Here is a 19,153-nt window from a genome sequence, read left to right as displayed (position 1 = left end):
AAATAATAATTTAATGTTTTCATGTTGTTTAATTGTTTTAAATGATTATCGAACCATCAGTATTATCAATTACATAAAAAAAATAATAATAACAAACGTTAGCTTGTACAAGCTTTATTTTATGAATTTATAAAATCAGAAAAATTTATTTTTTCTAGTTAAACAATAAAAAAGTAATAATAAATATATTTTAATCATTTTTTTTTATAATATTCATTTTACACCTTGAGGCACGACAAACATGCAAACTATTTATTTGTATGTATATATCTCCGAGAAAAAATAATAATGAAACAATTATGAAAGAGAAGCTACCCACTGATTACATTTTCAATTGATAAAAATGCTATATATGCATAAATTGAAATACAGGATGATTCTAGGTGAACATTTATTTTTTCGAATAGTCTTAATATGTATAGAAATAATTGTATTAGATAGGTAACAAGTTTTAAGTGATTGTAAAATAACATTGACTTGATTCTCAAATAGATATTCAAATATATTCACTATTTTCAAGTGATTTAAGGGTAATCATATCTGTAATAAAAAAAAAAAAAACCTTAAGCGTTAAACTAATAAAAACATTCTTCGTAAATAATACAGCGAGAACAATATATAACTGTTCTTCTAATAATTAAAAATACTCACATTTAAGAAATAAATCATCAAATATACACCCTGGTACCATTACTCCCATTCAACTAACGATCAAGTACATCGATTAATCTATATAATTCTTTCACATTCAAATATATATATATAATATAAATATACTGCTCATAGTTTTTTTAGATGTCGATTAAGCATATTAATCACATCTGACATATTGTAAAAAATTTAAAAAACATATTATCTCTCCTTTACTTCCTATCTTTTAAATCATATCTCGAAAATCGACGCAATAATCGACACAAATGGATATTGAAATCTCAACATTTCTCGCTGGAATCTGGAGTTATTCAAGAATTAATATTATTTCCGGCTCTTCTATAATTTAATAACCCCTACCAAAAAACTTTTACTTTGTCTCAGTTTTCTAAATCTTATTTTTTGACTCGATCCGTACACTAATAATTGTAAAAAATAAATTCAATCATTATGAATAATATAATACATTTTTAAATAAAATATATTGTTTAATACTTTATACAGTGCATTTTAATTCCACATTCTAAAGCTTACTATTTTTCTGAACATTTTAATATGTAAAAGTCAAGTTTTAAACCAGTTAATACCTAGTTAATTAACTGTGGCGGAGTGCAATGGAGTAGAGAGTCATAGGGTAGGTATGTGTTAACTACGTTACCTCATAATACGTTAATTCACTATTTTGCTCCTAATATAACTTTAGATACTTTTTAAAATTCGTTTAAAATTTTATTTATATACCTATGTATATAAAATTTCTCAAAAGAAAAATTTTCTTCGGAACATAAAACTAAAAATATATTTATAGTTGAAAATGTTAAGAAATTATATTCACATAATATTTTTTTTTAAAGTTAATTTGCAATGACTTCAAAGTTTGAATTGACTAATAAATATTGACTTGAATAACTAATTTCAAAATATTAATTGGATTTATTTCGAGAAATGAAATGAAACTATTGAAATAACATAAAGACTGTGTAAGTCGAATAAATAATTGTCTGGTTTTACCAGACAAAAATAGAATAAAAGAATATAAAAAGGTTTTAACAAATCATATTTTTTTATTCGAAATTATTGTCCAATAGAGTAGAATAAAAAATATGAATAATCTTACAGAAAAGTTATGTTCTTTTGTAACAAGATAAAGACACGAAAAAAATAATACTCAATTGTCATTATTTCAATACAAATGATAACTTTTTAAATGAGTAGGTGTAAAAAATGATTGAATATTACACTGCCTTCCTTAAAGTGAAATACAAATAAAAATAATATACCATACAAAATATACAAAGACCACCTCAAGTTAATTTTTAATGTTTATATTACAGAGATAAATTTAAATGAAATAGTTGATTTTTTCAAAAATATGTAATTTATTAACTAAAAAAGCCAAAATAATGGAATGACAAATAAAATTTATAACTAACTAAAAGTACATCACTTTTGAGTCTATAATTAAAAGTTGAAATATTGATAAATTACTAAATAAAAGGACTCCCCATTACATGAAAATTGCTTACAATTTTAAATCAAATATTATTATAAACTACCTTATATTTAATCTTTAAAACCTAATCATTATAACAAATTTCTAACTACGGATTAAGTATATCTAATATGAAATATTGAATTTCTATACCCTCAAAATCTTACTTTATATTTATATATCGAATAAATAAATCTAAAATTATAGATTATTATCAGGTAAATTAAAACTTGTAAGTTTTAACATTTTTTCTTGATATAATATTTATAATATATTATGTATAATATTCTGATAAATTTTTTTTATTTTCGTATGCTATTCGGCAAAGGTACAGTTTAAAATGCATAGTATCGGATTAAAAACAATATAATATATGCATGCAATTAGGGTATGGATAGTATGTTGGATCGTTGCTACTTGTTGTAACACAAAAACTATGTTAAAAAAAACATTTATGTAATATGTAACATAATAATTTATAATTAAACCTTAGTCAGTAAGTTTTAGAAAACTAAAATAAATTATGTAGCAAAATAGAAAACACGTTTATGTTATCTCTTAAGAGATACGATTGGACAAGAGGGGATTATTTAACAGTGATTGCTTGATGCGGTCACTGTAAAACAAAACAGTACCAGGTGTTAACTTGTAAACATATTTTAACTTGTTGTATTTTTGTTCGTATAGGAACTTACTTTCGCGAATTTTTTCCCCTGCAAGAACTTACATAATATGTTCCTAACAGTTCACATATACTATGTTTCATGTCAGAACTTACCAAACCGGATCAGGTGAATTTTAGTTATGAATTTTTTTTTTTACAAATAAGTTTTTATCACTAAGAAAAACTGTATGAAATCAATAAAACTAAAAACGTATACATTTCACAGCTATTATAACCACTCTGGTTATTTCAAAATCCTAAAGTCAACAGCCTGTAATATATTACACAAAACTGGACGGAAATTTCATTCAATAATAATGTGCGTTAAACAATATAATTCACGATTGATCGATAATATTATAGATTATTATAGTGTTAAAAAAAATATTACAACTTATAATTTATAAGTCTTTTGCCAATAATAATAAATCATATTAATTTCATTACTAGTCATTCAGTACACTTACTCGTTAGTTATATTATTATGTTTCTCTGTGAGAAATGATTCAAAAAAATCAAAAAATATATATTGAAACAATTAACCCGTATACTGTAAATATATGATATTCAAACCATAAAGACCAGAAATTCGCCAATGTGTTTGAATCATTTATTTGAATGGCATTGATTCGGTAACCTATCATATATATGTAATAACACTAATAAAAAAGGTTTTATTTCGTTAACAATGAAGCCGGATTCAAAGCCATACGCCGTATGTCGTGTCGTGTGCAATCTATCACATTCTGATTGACCGTCGTAATTATGGTATCATGCGCTGTAACCACGATCTACCGGGAAATTTGCAAAGTTGAGATGAGCTCAGCTTTTGGACAAGGTATGACAGACCACGTAGCTATAACGATCCCGGCTTGATATGGTAAGAACGCCGCGTGCAGTACATCAACCTCATACACAATATATTACGTATATTTTTATTGTTATATGTACATATTATTATTGTTATTATGACGGGGTATAGTGTAACGGGAGAACCATACGACTGTTTCACCGGCATGCGATTTTCCATCGGCAATGATCGTGTTTATCAGTTATTAGAGTGTCTAGATAGGAGAAATAAGTCTTTCCGGGACAGACCGCAAAAAAATTAATTTAATAATTTAATTTAAATTCATCGTGCGTCATGCATTTTACGGTACATGCGTCATAATACTCGATTAAATTATCATGTACATTGTGTTCGGATTATACCGAAAACGCTATTGTTAAAAACGACGTCTTATTTTACGAAGAGACATCTGATATTTTGCTCTACGGTCTCGATACGGTCTTATTGTACGGGCAAACGGCATTCATCCGATTACAGATTTGTTGGCAATGGTGATTCGTGCACTTGTATTTCTCTGTGAAATAAGTCCCGCATGAATACCGTATGATATACTAGGCGACGTTTTGTGTACGACGAAAGATAATAATATATATATATACGAACGAAATGACATAACAACAACAAAAATAATAATAATAATAATAAACAAATAGAAAAATCTCGTTTATTTCCTCGGCGCGATCCAGTCACATCTGGTCCATTGCGGTTTGCGGTGGTACTGGTTTTTGACGATTGTTTCATTATTCGATAACGACAACAATTATTGTGCGCCCTATAAATATCGTAGCACTGTTGTTTCTCGGCCTTATCTAGGTGTTTAGTCACGATACGCCGTTTGAAACGAAAAAGAAAATCGTTTCAGACATTAATGTATAATGCAAAATACTCGAAAAGCGAATGAGAAATCATTCGAAGACACGAAACTCTCGGGAACGATTAAAAAAAATTCGACTTTAAGTAGTACCGGTATGCGTATATCAATATCACGTATACCTATATAGAGTGTCTTACCCTTTTTTAAAAAAAAAAACTACTTATTTTCTTTACTTGATATTTATTTTACGCACCATGGGCAGTAAACACCGTCCATTCTTCTGAAAAAGATTAATTTTACACGCTAAAAAATTCATGACAACTAGTGTGCGTGCGCATGTATATGTGCCGTGTGTAAGCGCACGCGATAAATCGAGAACAGTCACTCGTCCGGTTTTCATAACTCCGAGGAATTTATTCTCACGCGACAAGTTTAGATTAGTTTTATTTTTGTACTTTTTAAAACCTCACAGTGCGGGGTGAAAAAAAACCTACGCCGCCGAAAACATCTCCCTAACGTCTGACGAAATCAAAATACACCACACATACACACGCCCATGGGTATACACTGGTTATTCGTACGAATATTTTGGCTCCAATTTGAAACGTTTACTCGTGAATCAAACTCTCTTTCTTTTTCACCGCCCACACGTTATACTATATATACAACGCGAGGGCTGGTAAAGTTTTCACTGCCAATATAATTTATTCCTCGGTGTCCGGCTTTAAATCACGACTAAGAGTTTCTACTGAGTTGTGTAAACGAAGAATATGCCGCGTACTGTTCTTTTTTAACATTAATAAAATAAACTTTATAATTCAATTGGATAGAAATGAAGATATTTGATAAAACACCACTCCCGCTTGTTTCAAATTGAGTGTTCAGTATAAAACAATGCGCGTATACTAAATCAGTAATTAAAATTTTTAATTATGAAAAAAATATTAAATAACGATTAATAATAATTTATCGCTCACTCAATCGTAGTACACTATTACAAACATATAAAATTGTATGTTAAAAATATTTATTACAAGCTGTAAGTTATTATGATGTGTTATTGATGTAAGTGATGTTTCAAATTTTCAAAAACTAATCGTGTCTTAAAATGTCAAAATGTAGCGAACGAACTTGCTGAAACTCATATAAACATTGCGATTACATAATATTAGGTATGATAAAGACATACGAACAAAACAAAGTTTTTAAGTATACTTTAATACTTTACTACTAATTCACCATTTACTGATACTTAACGTATTGATAAAGTATTTTAAATCCATGATATTAATTTTTTTATTTTTTCCGAGGACATTTAATTTTTCATTCGATTTGTAAGTCCCCCGTTACATTTTAATGGACTGTACATTTTAAACATTTCATTTTTTAAACGTCCAATAGTTATTCAATTGCATTTTCTTGCTTAATGATGGGTTCAGATACGAAGAGACTTTTGAATAAGATAAATCGATTTTTTTTTTTATAAATATTTATTAATCTTAAACAATTCTTTAGTTTTTAATGTTCGTTGACTGTGCAACATATAATAGAACTTGTCATTTGCTTAAATTATGAATTATTATTATCCACGATCAAAATTGCATATAATTAAATTATTACTGCATTAGTGTTGTATAATTAACCATATTCGGACTTTCCACGACAATCTGAAAGAATTTTTATTACTAGTTGAACAAAACTTATAATGAATATAATTTTTTTTATTATTTAAAAATATCTATTGGTATTAACAAAATATATTTATTTTGTTAAATATGAAATATTTTGTAATTTTAATTTTTAACTCATTTCCAATATTTACGGATTGAGTCCACTACAGCTCACAAAGTTATCAATTGGTATTAAAAAATGATGTATTTAATATTAAAAAACAACAAATTGGCCATTTTTTGACCATTTTTTGACCTACAACGTAGCTTCGGTAAAACAAAAAACAAAAATACAGAACCATCATTGTAGATCCTCAAGTACCAGCTCTTAGAAGAAATAGAAGAATACATCTAAGGTTGGTAATAATGGTTGCGCCACATCATTAAATATGTTTTCAACGGTTTGGAAAATTACATTTTGAAACTTTTCCACGTACTAATAGATACAACGTGGTCGAGAATACTTTTCTTTTTGAACTAGACCAATTATTACATTTCTCGAGCATCGACCGTCAACGTCAACTCAGATCGACATATCGACTACTGCAATTTCAGAGTGAAAACGAAAAACTATAGCATTTTAAACAAGATTTTCTGACCCTTTTTGTTTCCGCTATTCGTCAATAACTTTTTTTCTAATTATTACTTTGGAAAATTATAACTTTATTTTAAAACCACAGTTAATAATTTAATTTATATGATATTTTTTGGTTTGCTTAAACTTAATATTTTTATTTTTGTGATTCTTGAAAAAACAATGTTACACATAGCAATTTGTTATGGAAATATTCAAAGTTTAATATTACTGTAATATCCATTAAATGCTCAAATAGTTATGTAAATTGTAGGTACAGCAAGAGGCTGGTGGATGAGTAATATAATTTATTGTCATCAAAAGAGTAAAACGAAGACAAATAATCCGAGACACTTTATAACGTATATACCAATATACGATAGGTACTTATAATGTATGACTAAAATATAAAATGGTTACTAACACTGCACGATTTTTCAAAATATTTGGTTGATGTGTTTTTAACCTTCAAGTACCGAATTTCTTGACATAAATCGATTATTTTTAAAACCAAATAGTTGTAGGTATGTAGAGTTTTCATTATTTTTATATATTTACCATAAAGTTTTTAAAGGATGGTGGAACTCTCGAAAATATTTGGTTTTAACTTAAGGTGCATTTATTATAATTATATGCCAATACATTTCGTATGGGACTTGGTACATGATACCATCCGCTAAGGATTTTCCTTAAGTTTGCCGACGAACCTAATTATTTGACAATGCCAATATGTATGCTCATCTATACTCGAGATTACGTGACGATAATACCGAGTCTATAATCATTATATATTATTTTTATCTATGATAATAACAAAGGATCATACTAAAATACATTAGTATATTTCAAATTTGTACATTTTTAGACTACCAAACAATTCCAAACTAACAAACATCCAATAAATAAATTTATCATAGAACATTTAAAGAAAATTATCATACGAAAATGTTACAATACCTATTATAACAATCAGCGAGATAAAATAATATTTAGTTTTTAGTTGTCAAATTGATATTTCAAACAAAAAAATATATTTTTGCATAAGAAAATTAGATCTACTAAAAAGTGATCATTTACACGGCTTAATACAACTGGAGTAATAATAATAAACATTCTCATTATTTTTTTTCGTCCTTTTATAAAATATAATACATTAACGCGACCGAAATTAAGTCGTGGTTAAATAATTTTACTGTACAACTTTTATGAAACCGCAAAACCGCTCGGCGCATCAAAATTGATATTAGAGCTGGCATTTTATTTTCGTTTTTATCGATATCTCGTTATTTTTTTATGTCAAATACATGGGATAAACTTTTTTAGTCGGAAAAAACTAATTAATAATAATTGGTTACTGCGATGTACACGAAGTAAAAAAAGATTCAATAAATTATCAGATATCAACGATTTCATTGTTTTGATGGAATATTTTTCAATAATAAATCTAAATATTTTGGTTGTTCGAATTATCATTTGTTGTTAAAAACCCTATTAAAATTTTTCTGTAGACGTACAATGTATGTACTATTGTACTTGTATAATAATGGTTTATCGTATTTAGTATAATTTGTCCGTAATAAACAATGACATCGGAATTTGTTATTTTCGTTGGACCGATATAAAATGCCATAGAATACTCTATATCTACGCGTGTTCATAATGCATTCGTTACAATAAGCTGTTTTCTCGTAATTTTTTTTACATTTCATACAATTAACGATAGTAATTACGCGTTACACCGTTAGTCATTTATTTGATCAAACTTCTGATTACGCGTAAGAGTTGTTATTACTTGTCGCGTTTTAATATTGCGTTTTTATAAAAACAATTGGTGTATTAATACTTATTGAGAATTTTGTCAATTTTCGTTCTTGATTTTCAAATTGTCCATTTGAAAATAATTCATATTTTTTTTAAATTGTAATGCTTCGTATTATATTATATTATATTTTTATCATCATGGTTCGTATAAACATTTATTTGTATTATTATTATTATTATTATTATTATTATTATTATTATTATTATTATTGTTTGATTGATGGTTTATAATCAAACAGAAAATATTGTTAATCTAAAATTCAATTAATTGAATGTACTTTAAAGAACGCATATTTAATATTTTAATAAATCAAAACGTATTACACATTATTAGACAAGGATAATTGAACGGAAACACGATTATTTTGCCATCTGTTTTAAATTATTTCGCTTAAAACATTTGAGTCGTTTAATACATATTTACAATAAATAGTAAAAACAAAATTCACCGATTGAAAATATCAAAATACTTACCTTTTCTACTTTTTGTTCAAAAACCATACAATTCTCCACTTTGAAGTGTAAAAAGGTGAAAAATACATAAAAAAAATGGATAGTAAACAATAAATATGACTTGGACGGTAAATTAAAAATATATTAGTTTTTATACCTATTTTGTGTTTACCACAACTACATTTGTTATGTCACAGAACTTGATCGAGCAGTCAGTTATTTAGATTAATATAGTGCATTATATTATGAATTTTCTAGAAATAGTATCGTGATAAACATATATTTAAAAAGTGTACACCACTTGAACGCCCTTAATTTAAAATCAATGAGAAATAATTGTATTTGTATAAAAATCTACTGGTATTTTTAAACCCTTCAACAAGTATTATTTTATATGTTCGTTGCATAATTTCAAATTTAATTGAAATATAAATATAGTATTATAAGTATTTTGACTGCGTGTTACATGCAAAAGTCTAAATGGAATTTTATTTTTAAGCTTCTCATTTTATGGTCAGAAAAATAATACAAATAAAAGTTGAATGAAATATAAAAAAAAGCATTAAGCGAATCGTGATTTAGAAATCAAATCAGACATCTTATGTAATGTATTATTGATCGGAAAAGTCATAGGGTAGCCGACAGTAGATAACCGTGGTATAGAAAACGAACAACATCGAAAGCATTCCGATCCTGTTGTCAATCATATACACAATCCCATAGTACACAGGATGATTTCCCAAACTGGCTTTGCCTCTCCCTTTACCCTAAAATAAAGTATATTTTATTGAAATTTCTATTTTTTTAAATTTTTTAGTACACTTTAAACCCATATTTTTAGATACTTTGATATTTTATATCATCGAAAAGAGTATTCAGTGGTGATAAAAATAATTTTTATATAAAAAACTTCTGTTACTCTTGTAAATTATTAAACAGATGATTTGTTTAAAAATGCTGACACATGTAAATCAAAATTCAAAGGAGTAGTTTTTTTAGTTACTAAACTATTTATGAACAAACATATTAATCCTTAAAAGTGGTTTTACACCAAATATAAATTAGAAGTAGAATTTATTTATTACTTATTATACTTGGAAAATTTTTACAGATTATAATATATTAATGTATATTGATATTAATTAATATAATCTTTAAATCACCAAAAGGATAACCTATACATTTTTAATTACGTATAATATACTATTGTCCTCTTTGACCTTTTTACATAAAATATATAGTATATAACGTTCAATAATGCAGAAACTAATCTTTCAAATTTCAATTAATATACACAAATATTAAAAAAAAAAATCGGATTAACAATTTACAATAAAAATATGGTTTTTATTTTGTATCGATACAATGAACCAGATGAATTATTTGCTAGCCACTAATTATTAAAATCATTCTGACTGATTAAAAAAGTTCCACAACATATCTAAATTCTATATATACAAATAAAAAATTAAATCAATACATGTAAAAAATAATGTTTGTAAACAGATTTTTAACTTACAATCTATCAAAAATATATTATACTCCTATATTAAATTTAAATCGTTTTATTCTTCGTTATTAAATAATAAATACTATGAATTAATGCTGGATGAAATAAATTCAAGATTAGTAAAAGACAAACAGCGTGCATAAAATGTAATATTCTGTTATATAAATAAAAAAATACTCTGGCATAACAAGACGTGAAGTCTTGGGTAAGGTGTTGCTTTAGGTTGGGTTAAACCGAATTAACATATAAATTAGCTTATTTTCTGGGCCTCGGAGTATGCCAAAAACCAAAACGCAACATCTCTGACAACCGATGAGCATAGACGCTGAGTACGTTATTTCTCCAGTGTTTGAGCACACATTTAAATCGTTCGTTTGCTTTTCAAAAATATAATGTATCTTCATTTTTAGAAAACCAGAAGCCAATCACTACGCTTGTGCCGATAATAGATTAAAAGTTATAAAGTCCAATAGGTCTATAAAATTAAAATGTATTTTGAATACAACTTTGCTTGCGGGAATAAATATTTTTATAAACATAAATAAAACAGCCTATAAGTTATGAAATATCACAACGTTTATATTGTTATAAATGTATTATAGTCTTTATAAAAAAAAATTAAAATAATAAATTAACTATTTATACTCACATAATATGATTAACATATCTCACTATTAATAAATAATTTTTAATACCATATCCAATTCAAATCTATTAGATATTACGTTTTATCGTTATAATTATTGTTATTTGTGAATTGTACACAATATGACTTTTAATCAAAATTCTCAATATAATTTTTTATTTTATTCCATTTAAACATTATTCATGATAAAAGGGCTTTACACTTGAAAATTTCATATAAAACAACGAAACATTAACATAGGTACAAATTTGATAAATAACGTTAGATGTATATTACTTAAAAGTATAACAATATATTGACACACAAAAGAACATTGAACATATTATTATTATGTAATATTATATTACATAATGTGCCAAGTTCAGTAGTGTACTTTATAATATTGCAATATTACATATAATTTATATGATGACTGATGAATAAATCACACGGTAAGGTAAAAAAAAATATAAACTACCATAATGCAATATTATAAAGCACATAGCATGACAATAATTCCGTATAATATAAAAAAAATAATACTAGGAAATAAATACATAGCGAATATTATCTGGAAGATTTGACAGTTTTACATTGAAATGATTTTAAAATATAATGCCATCTCTTCCAGATACACACTGTGTATATGAGGGGTGCAAATCCATAATATACTATTGTCAAGATACTGATTTTTCAGGAGAAACGATTTTCTGTATCTCTACTTCTATAACCAAAGTAAGTTAATTGTCGCCCAATAAATGCAATGTAAAATGAGTTTTAGTGATTTAAAAAAATGTATTTATTAATTTTTTAAATACATATATCTTATTCTTTGACATTTTAAAATTTACAATGACCTAAAACGTACTATTTCTATTAATTTAATCCTTTTTGGATAACTTAGTTTATTTCCTTAAACTTACAATGCAGCCAATACAATACTTTGGCACAACATAAAAAAATCTACGTTTTTGAAAAAACATTACGGTGTTATTACTTGGTGCCTATTCTTTTTACACGGACAATAGTACTTTTTGGCATGAAATTTAAAAAAGTACGTTTTAATTATTCTTAATACCATTTTTATATGTAAAAAAGGTTAAGTTATTTATAATCATTTATATGCATACAAAAGATTTGTTTTTGATTAACCATTTATTTTTAAAAGCGGATTTGATCGGTTAACAGTACGTTTTGATCTATTCTAACAATTTCGATCAATTTCTCGAAGTTCTATCCCATAAAAATCGATATTAAATTGATTTTATAAATATTTTTAAAAGTAAGTTTTGGATTTCCACCCTTATTATTTATTATATAAATTTATATCTATTATCTATACGTATATGTAAAGTTAACACTTAATATTTCTATTATATTTTAAACCATAAATTATTTTTATTTCATATTCAATTCAATATGAGTATTTTCAATTACACATAAGTCGATCTCAATATAATATTTTACAAATTTAAATTTAATATACCCTTTTTTACTTTTTAACCATAAATTATACTAATTTTATTGTTAGAGATACGTTATACATTTATTTTAATCGAAGCTTACACATGCTGGTCTCAAAAAACACATTATAACGTAGTACGTACACTAAAGCATTGTTGAAATTATAATAATATGAATATTGATTAATCGTTCATATGACAGTGAAGTTTGTGTATTTCCTATAGAACTGTATATTTTTCATTCAAAATTTCTTAACAAAAGCTTTTATAAAGTTTTAACATTAAAAACTAGATTATCTACTTTTTGAGGGTTTCTTTGTGTAATTTACATTTTCTACCAGTACTTGTGGATAATTAATTTAGTAATATAATTTACAACTTGTTATTAAAAATGCTATTTAAAAATTATAATTTTACCAATAATAATAATGAATTTTTTTAATGGACACTATAGTAAATTGTAACTATCTGGTGTGTGTCACTCGTCACGCTTCGCTCACCTTGGTGGAAACATAGAATTAAATTTAAACCATGCCGCCAACATTTCTTATAACAATTTACTATTGTTTTTAATCATTTCTATTAACGTTTTGAGAAAACAATTGAGAAAATCGAACACAACTCCTTCGAAAAACTTGCTAACTATAAATTATATTCATAAAACATAAATCTTTCGGAACTATTTTCCAACCCAAAAGTGACTACGGATATTTAACACACGTTGATATCTAACTGATATAAGCATTGAATCACGAAAAATATTAAAAAAATACCTTGAACGTGTATATATTTTTTTTTTACTTAGGTATATAAGAAATAATGTGCTGTATTCAAATATTATATTAATCTATAAAAAAAATTATTAAAATAATCTTAAATTCCTATCAATAATACGTATTTTAATATATCAATTTATTGAAAAAAAAATTATAATATAATAGCTTACTTGCAGACCCAATCACAGATTTTCCCTATAACAAATTATAGATTTAATTAAATTCATTAAGTCAATTATCATGGTACTATTCAATTATTTTTAACATAATTAAAACGAAACAGATATCCCGTTTTTACAATGAATTGCGCCAGACCCTGCGACTTTAAAAATAATGAAAATAATTTTTTAAATAAAAAATCTGATTATACATATCACACCTATAATTGAGTAAGTAGACTCAGTATGTAATTGTTTTTTCTATGTAAACTAACAAACAAGAATGGATAAACGTTATGTCAGACACTATAAATAAATATTATATAATATGTATTTAGTATTTATCTGTACATAAATATTAGGATATTAAAATAGCATCAATAAATGTGTACGTAAATTGACAATTCTAATATTTATTTTATGAAATAAATTGATCATACAAATTATAAATATAATGGTTACATTAAAAATTTTGGGAAATGCTGACGGACAGAAAAGTATTTTTAGTTGTTGACCTATAAAATATAGAACTTCCACTGTTCATGAAAATTCAATAATTCATCCGTCACTAGCAGAGATTGAAATGTTAGACATACATCTGATTTATTTGAGTTTGTGCAAATTTCCATCACGTAACGTTAAAAACTATAATATTATTTCGTCGACACATTGGACGTATTTGTATATGACATAAATAGCGTAATACAGCAGGACAATCATTTTTGAAAAAGGTTGTTTTTTTTTTCAAGTTGAAAATTAACTTAACAAATAATATAATTATTATAACATAATTTATTTTAATACTTCATTATGAGTAAATTTGGTAGAGTTTTGTACAGTGCGTATAAAATTCTGTATTTTCCATTCATTTTTAATATCTGTGTAATGTTTAATCAGCTTTTTTGAAAAATACGTTTTCGCGATTACCCGTAAAATAGTTTATTTTATAAAAACACAATTCTATGTAATGATGATTTTAATTTAAATTCCTTAATATATCATCATCTAGAACAACAGAACCAGACGCAAAATGTTATCAAGCTGTATTACATTAATTATAATCATTAGTTATTTTTCATTATAGGCCTATTAACTATACGTAGAAAAAATCAGGAAGTCAACGTGTTCGTAGAATGTATTCTCCTTACTCATTTAATATTTATGTTTTCGAACAATTAACTCATAAAAAATAAATGAACTACGATCGATACTTGCAATAGTAATTGATTTCCCCTTGTGGATATTTTATATTTAAGATACACTGATAAGATTGGTAACTATGACTACCATGAGAGGTAACTGAACATAATTTTTAATACAGCAAGTAAATAATTGTTTACGTATAATAAAATGATTAATACGATATACATTATACCGACTGTCCCAAACATTAACAACTAAATGCTTAGATTTAATATTATGATATTAATTACTGTATAAATAAACACTGGAAAAATACGTGCAATTTATATAACGAGTATCTATTGTGACATTGAATAGGTTTCGTTAGGTTAGATAGATATTTTACCGTTGTATAACAAATAACACTATTGTTGACTTAAACATTTATTTATTTTGATTTTTTTTCCAACGACTATTATTTCTAATATGAAATTGTTTTGAAAATCTCTGTACCTACAGATATTATATCGAAATTTAAATTTAAGTTTAAAAAAAAACTTCAAGTAAAAAACTTAAAAATCAATTAATTATATTTTTTTTCAATTTCAAGGCATTTTTAGTCACTATTGTAGTTATATATTATATATAGACCGTTACAATAAAAATTTGACCATGTAGACTGATACTCCTAAATCTAGTTGATTCTAGATGATATAGTTCACAAGACTATTTTATACTGTTTATTAAATGTACAAAATTATAAATATATAGATAATAATTTGCAAAATTATTTTATTTTTTAAAATGAATATAATTTTTCATAAATAATTGCACTTTTAATGTTCGGTATAACTTAAAATTCACTATATTTTATTAACCATCACACTGCTGATTAATCACGATTAAATAATTATACAGAAGAAAAAAACCGTGAAAATATCGAAGAAGAAAAAACAAGTGAATTTATTATAAACGAAAATATAGCCAACATTTTATCCGTAGAAAAAAAGACGCAAGGGTAAAGCGATCACTCCGCGTCAGCATCCCTCAAAGACGCCTTTATCGCACCACATATGCCGAGCCTATATTATTATAAACGGCAGCGATCGGCAGATGCTGCGATATTGTGACGTGTCGATCGGTTGAAATTACATCAGACTCAAACATCAACCGACGTGATGATACGACGACATAACGGTCGACGTGTGATAATAACCATATTATAAACCGTGCATGACGTTTTTATTTATTTTTTTTTCCGCCCCCAGTGGCGAGTCGTCGCGTTTATTGTAGTGCCCTCTCCGCCACCGCGATTCACGACAAATTCTCCTCCGACGATTCCGAACTTGGCTCTCGTACACGCAAATATAAACTCGTGTGTGTGAATTGCGTGGCAGCAGCATTCCACCTTCGATATATTGTGTTTTCTAACTGCGCTCGAAAATTTACGATTTATATTAGTATTATATGGACGCCATAAACACTTAATACGCTAAGCAAAATGTACATTAATGTTACATTATATTATATTCATGTATAATATATGTACTTACATATATCAGACGTCAGACATAATAATATATAACCTATTTAATACATGTTATGGAAACAATTGTTAAGAATGTATGTAACCTATACATACACGTTTCGTCATTTAATTATGATTTCTATAACTAGATATTATTCCCATATTATAAGTATGATTTAAGATATTTAGAAGTCAATATGGTTCAATATACATATAAAATTGAATCGAATGCAATGCATTTAATTATTTACCATAGCCCATCCCTCAAACCACCAGAGGAAAATTATTACCCACAACATTTGGCATCGTAAAACCTTTTACATATTTTAAATATATTTAATTAAAAAGAGTTTAAAATATCGTGCAATATTCAAAGATGGTATAATATTCATTTACGAGTCGATGACAGAATAAAATAATATAATCAATATATAAACGTCCTACGGGCAAGTTATACTCGTCGATAAATTATGTTTATTTTCAATATATAATGGGTGGCTGAATATATTATTATAGGCGTCATTGTTATTATTTCACGCGATTCCTAGTTATTATAGTTATTTGCAGTTAATGTCATGTGTATTAAATTGTTCATATATTGTACGGTTGTGTGTGTGTGTTTGCACTTTTAGTTGATAATTATATGCAAGTCACAATAATAATATGTTATAACTAAATTAATTAAATTATTAAATTAATCTAGATGGATTTAACCAATAATTGATATTAAGAAGGTAACACATTGTATACTTTATACTACAATGCTATAATAACTAAAAACTGTGATGAGTACCTTAAATTAAAAAATAAAGTACGTATTGTTGTGCGCATATTTTTTTTAGATGATTACATACTTAAAAAATGGACAAAATATTCTTGTCAAAAAACCGCTCAACTAATTTAATTAACATCATTATTAAAACATAACATGATACGTCAAAAATTATTCAAAAATAATATACCGTGATCGATATTGTTATACTAATTCACAAGTTATAATGTTCCGTACATATAACATAATAACAACAATAATATGTAACTGGAAACTTTTTTTTTTTTAAACTTTTTAAAAAATATTTTACCCTGTGTGTGATATTTGCATAATATTATTTCTAGATTTATAAAGGTTTTTATGTTTCGATCAAAGTTTACCCTTGGGCTACATTCTCGCGTCCATTCATAAGATGTCAGCATGTTTACGCCAGACTTCCAGAGTATCATGATTGATACGACATCATTCACGGTATTGAAAACGTCTCAAGGTTTGCAATTCATTAGTATCTTGGTAGGTATCTTTATAGTGAAAACCGGGACAGCAAGGGCTTATAGTCTTAAACTATGCCTGGTTTTCCTGGTTCTAAAAGCTAATGAGAAGGCTACTGAGTTTAACAAAACGGATTACCTCTAATGACTTTCACGCCGAACACGATTATACGCACTGTTTGCGCTTATCTACCGTATGAAGTTTTTTTTTTACATTTTATTTTCGTTGACTTTTTAATACGGATTCTAAACAAAAATACAGATGATATTACTTCGGTTAATGGTTTTTATTATCAGCTACGGCTATGCGACTCCGGTCAATATGAAACTATTCACTTTTCGGAAAATTAAGTTTAAAGAACTTATTATTCTACTTAAAGTTCCATACAATTTTTTTTTTTTTTACTTAAAAGGATTAATTCAATGATTTATGATAGATGAGATACCGCAAACGACATTAATTATTTATTTTTTAAATGACCAATTTGTTTTTTGTCTAACGACTTTTGAAAGTCACGAAAAATATCATATTTTATATCTTAACATGAATCAAGTATATATAATATATAAATATACATACGTCATAACTCATAATATATACCTTTGAGTAACATAGTTTTGATTTATACTAATATATAATATGTTATGAATATTATATCAACAAATACTTTATAAAAGAAACACTGAAAAATACAAAACAAAATCTAAATTTATAAAAAGTAATTTATAGAAATATCTATAAGTAAATACAAAAACCCATAATATATAGAATCAGAATGAAATCTGAAATTGAAAAACTAATATAGGAAAGAATGAATGTAATAGCTTTTGATGTAATTGGTTTTAGATAGTCACTAAATTTGTATTTACCCTAGATGGATCCTGACAACTAGTCCACGCTAGAAGGCCAGCAGACGATCGCCTTCCGATCATTAACGATCGACAGCCAATTGAACTGCTCCTCCGACTCGTTCTCGATATCCTTCGACTTGCTTGGCATCCTGGTGGGTTTCTATTCACTACCGAATGTTTGGGTCTCTCTTCCACTGTAAAATGTAAAAATTATATAATTTAAACTATTTTATTTTTTTATTTTATCTTATAATCTGAAGAAAGTATTAATTCACATTAAATCACCATTACTAACACTTTTATAATTAGATAATAAAAACGAGTTTAAAATATGTGTAATAAAAAGAAATAAATATATTTCATTGAATTAAAAATTATTGATTATGAAATTTATAGTACGAAATTAGAACCTAAATACGTAATTAATGATTAAACTAAAAATTCATTTTTAGACTAAATATTTTTTTATAAAAAAAAATATAACAAACGATGATAATGTGTTCAAATTTTAAATTACGAAGATAAGGATTAAGTTTATTGTATTATTTATGCTATTGTTGGTTAGTATTTTTTAATTTTAAATGAGTGGTTAGATCATTTAATAATCAACTTATATGTGTTTTTCGTCAAAGAATTAGATTTTTATTGGACTTTAGAGTATTATGTGCCATTATTTATCCAATCGATTTTTTTTAGCTGCTAAGTCTTCAACTGCATCTAATATTAATTATATTATATATTAAGGCAGTAAAAATATAGTTCATTGGTGAAAAGTATGGTTATGAGGCAATTCTGTTACAACTTGTAAGTAAAGGTGTTTCTAAATATACATTATTTATACGTATTTTTCGTTCTGTAATAATTTAT

At 26.2% G+C, this 19,153-nt stretch overlaps 1 protein-coding gene across 1 annotated transcript in view; it reads right to left on the bottom strand.

The window, feature by feature from the left end:
* Positions 1-19,153, bottom strand: part of LOC113557471 — a 205,246-nt gene that overhangs the window by 170,815 nt on the left and 15,278 nt on the right. Inside the window, exon 2 of the mRNA XM_026963013.1 lies at positions 18,305-18,480. Within this exon, the coding sequence (XP_026818814.1) occupies positions 18,305-18,480 (176 nt within the window). The remainder of the gene's footprint in view (positions 1-18,304; positions 18,481-19,153) is intronic.

Source organism: Rhopalosiphum maidis, chromosome 4, assembly GCF_003676215.2.
Source record: "Rhopalosiphum maidis isolate BTI-1 chromosome 4, ASM367621v3, whole genome shotgun sequence".
Lineage (NCBI taxonomy): Eukaryota > Metazoa > Arthropoda > Insecta > Hemiptera > Aphididae > Rhopalosiphum > Rhopalosiphum maidis.
This window is presented reverse-complemented; position numbering and strand designations above follow the sequence as displayed.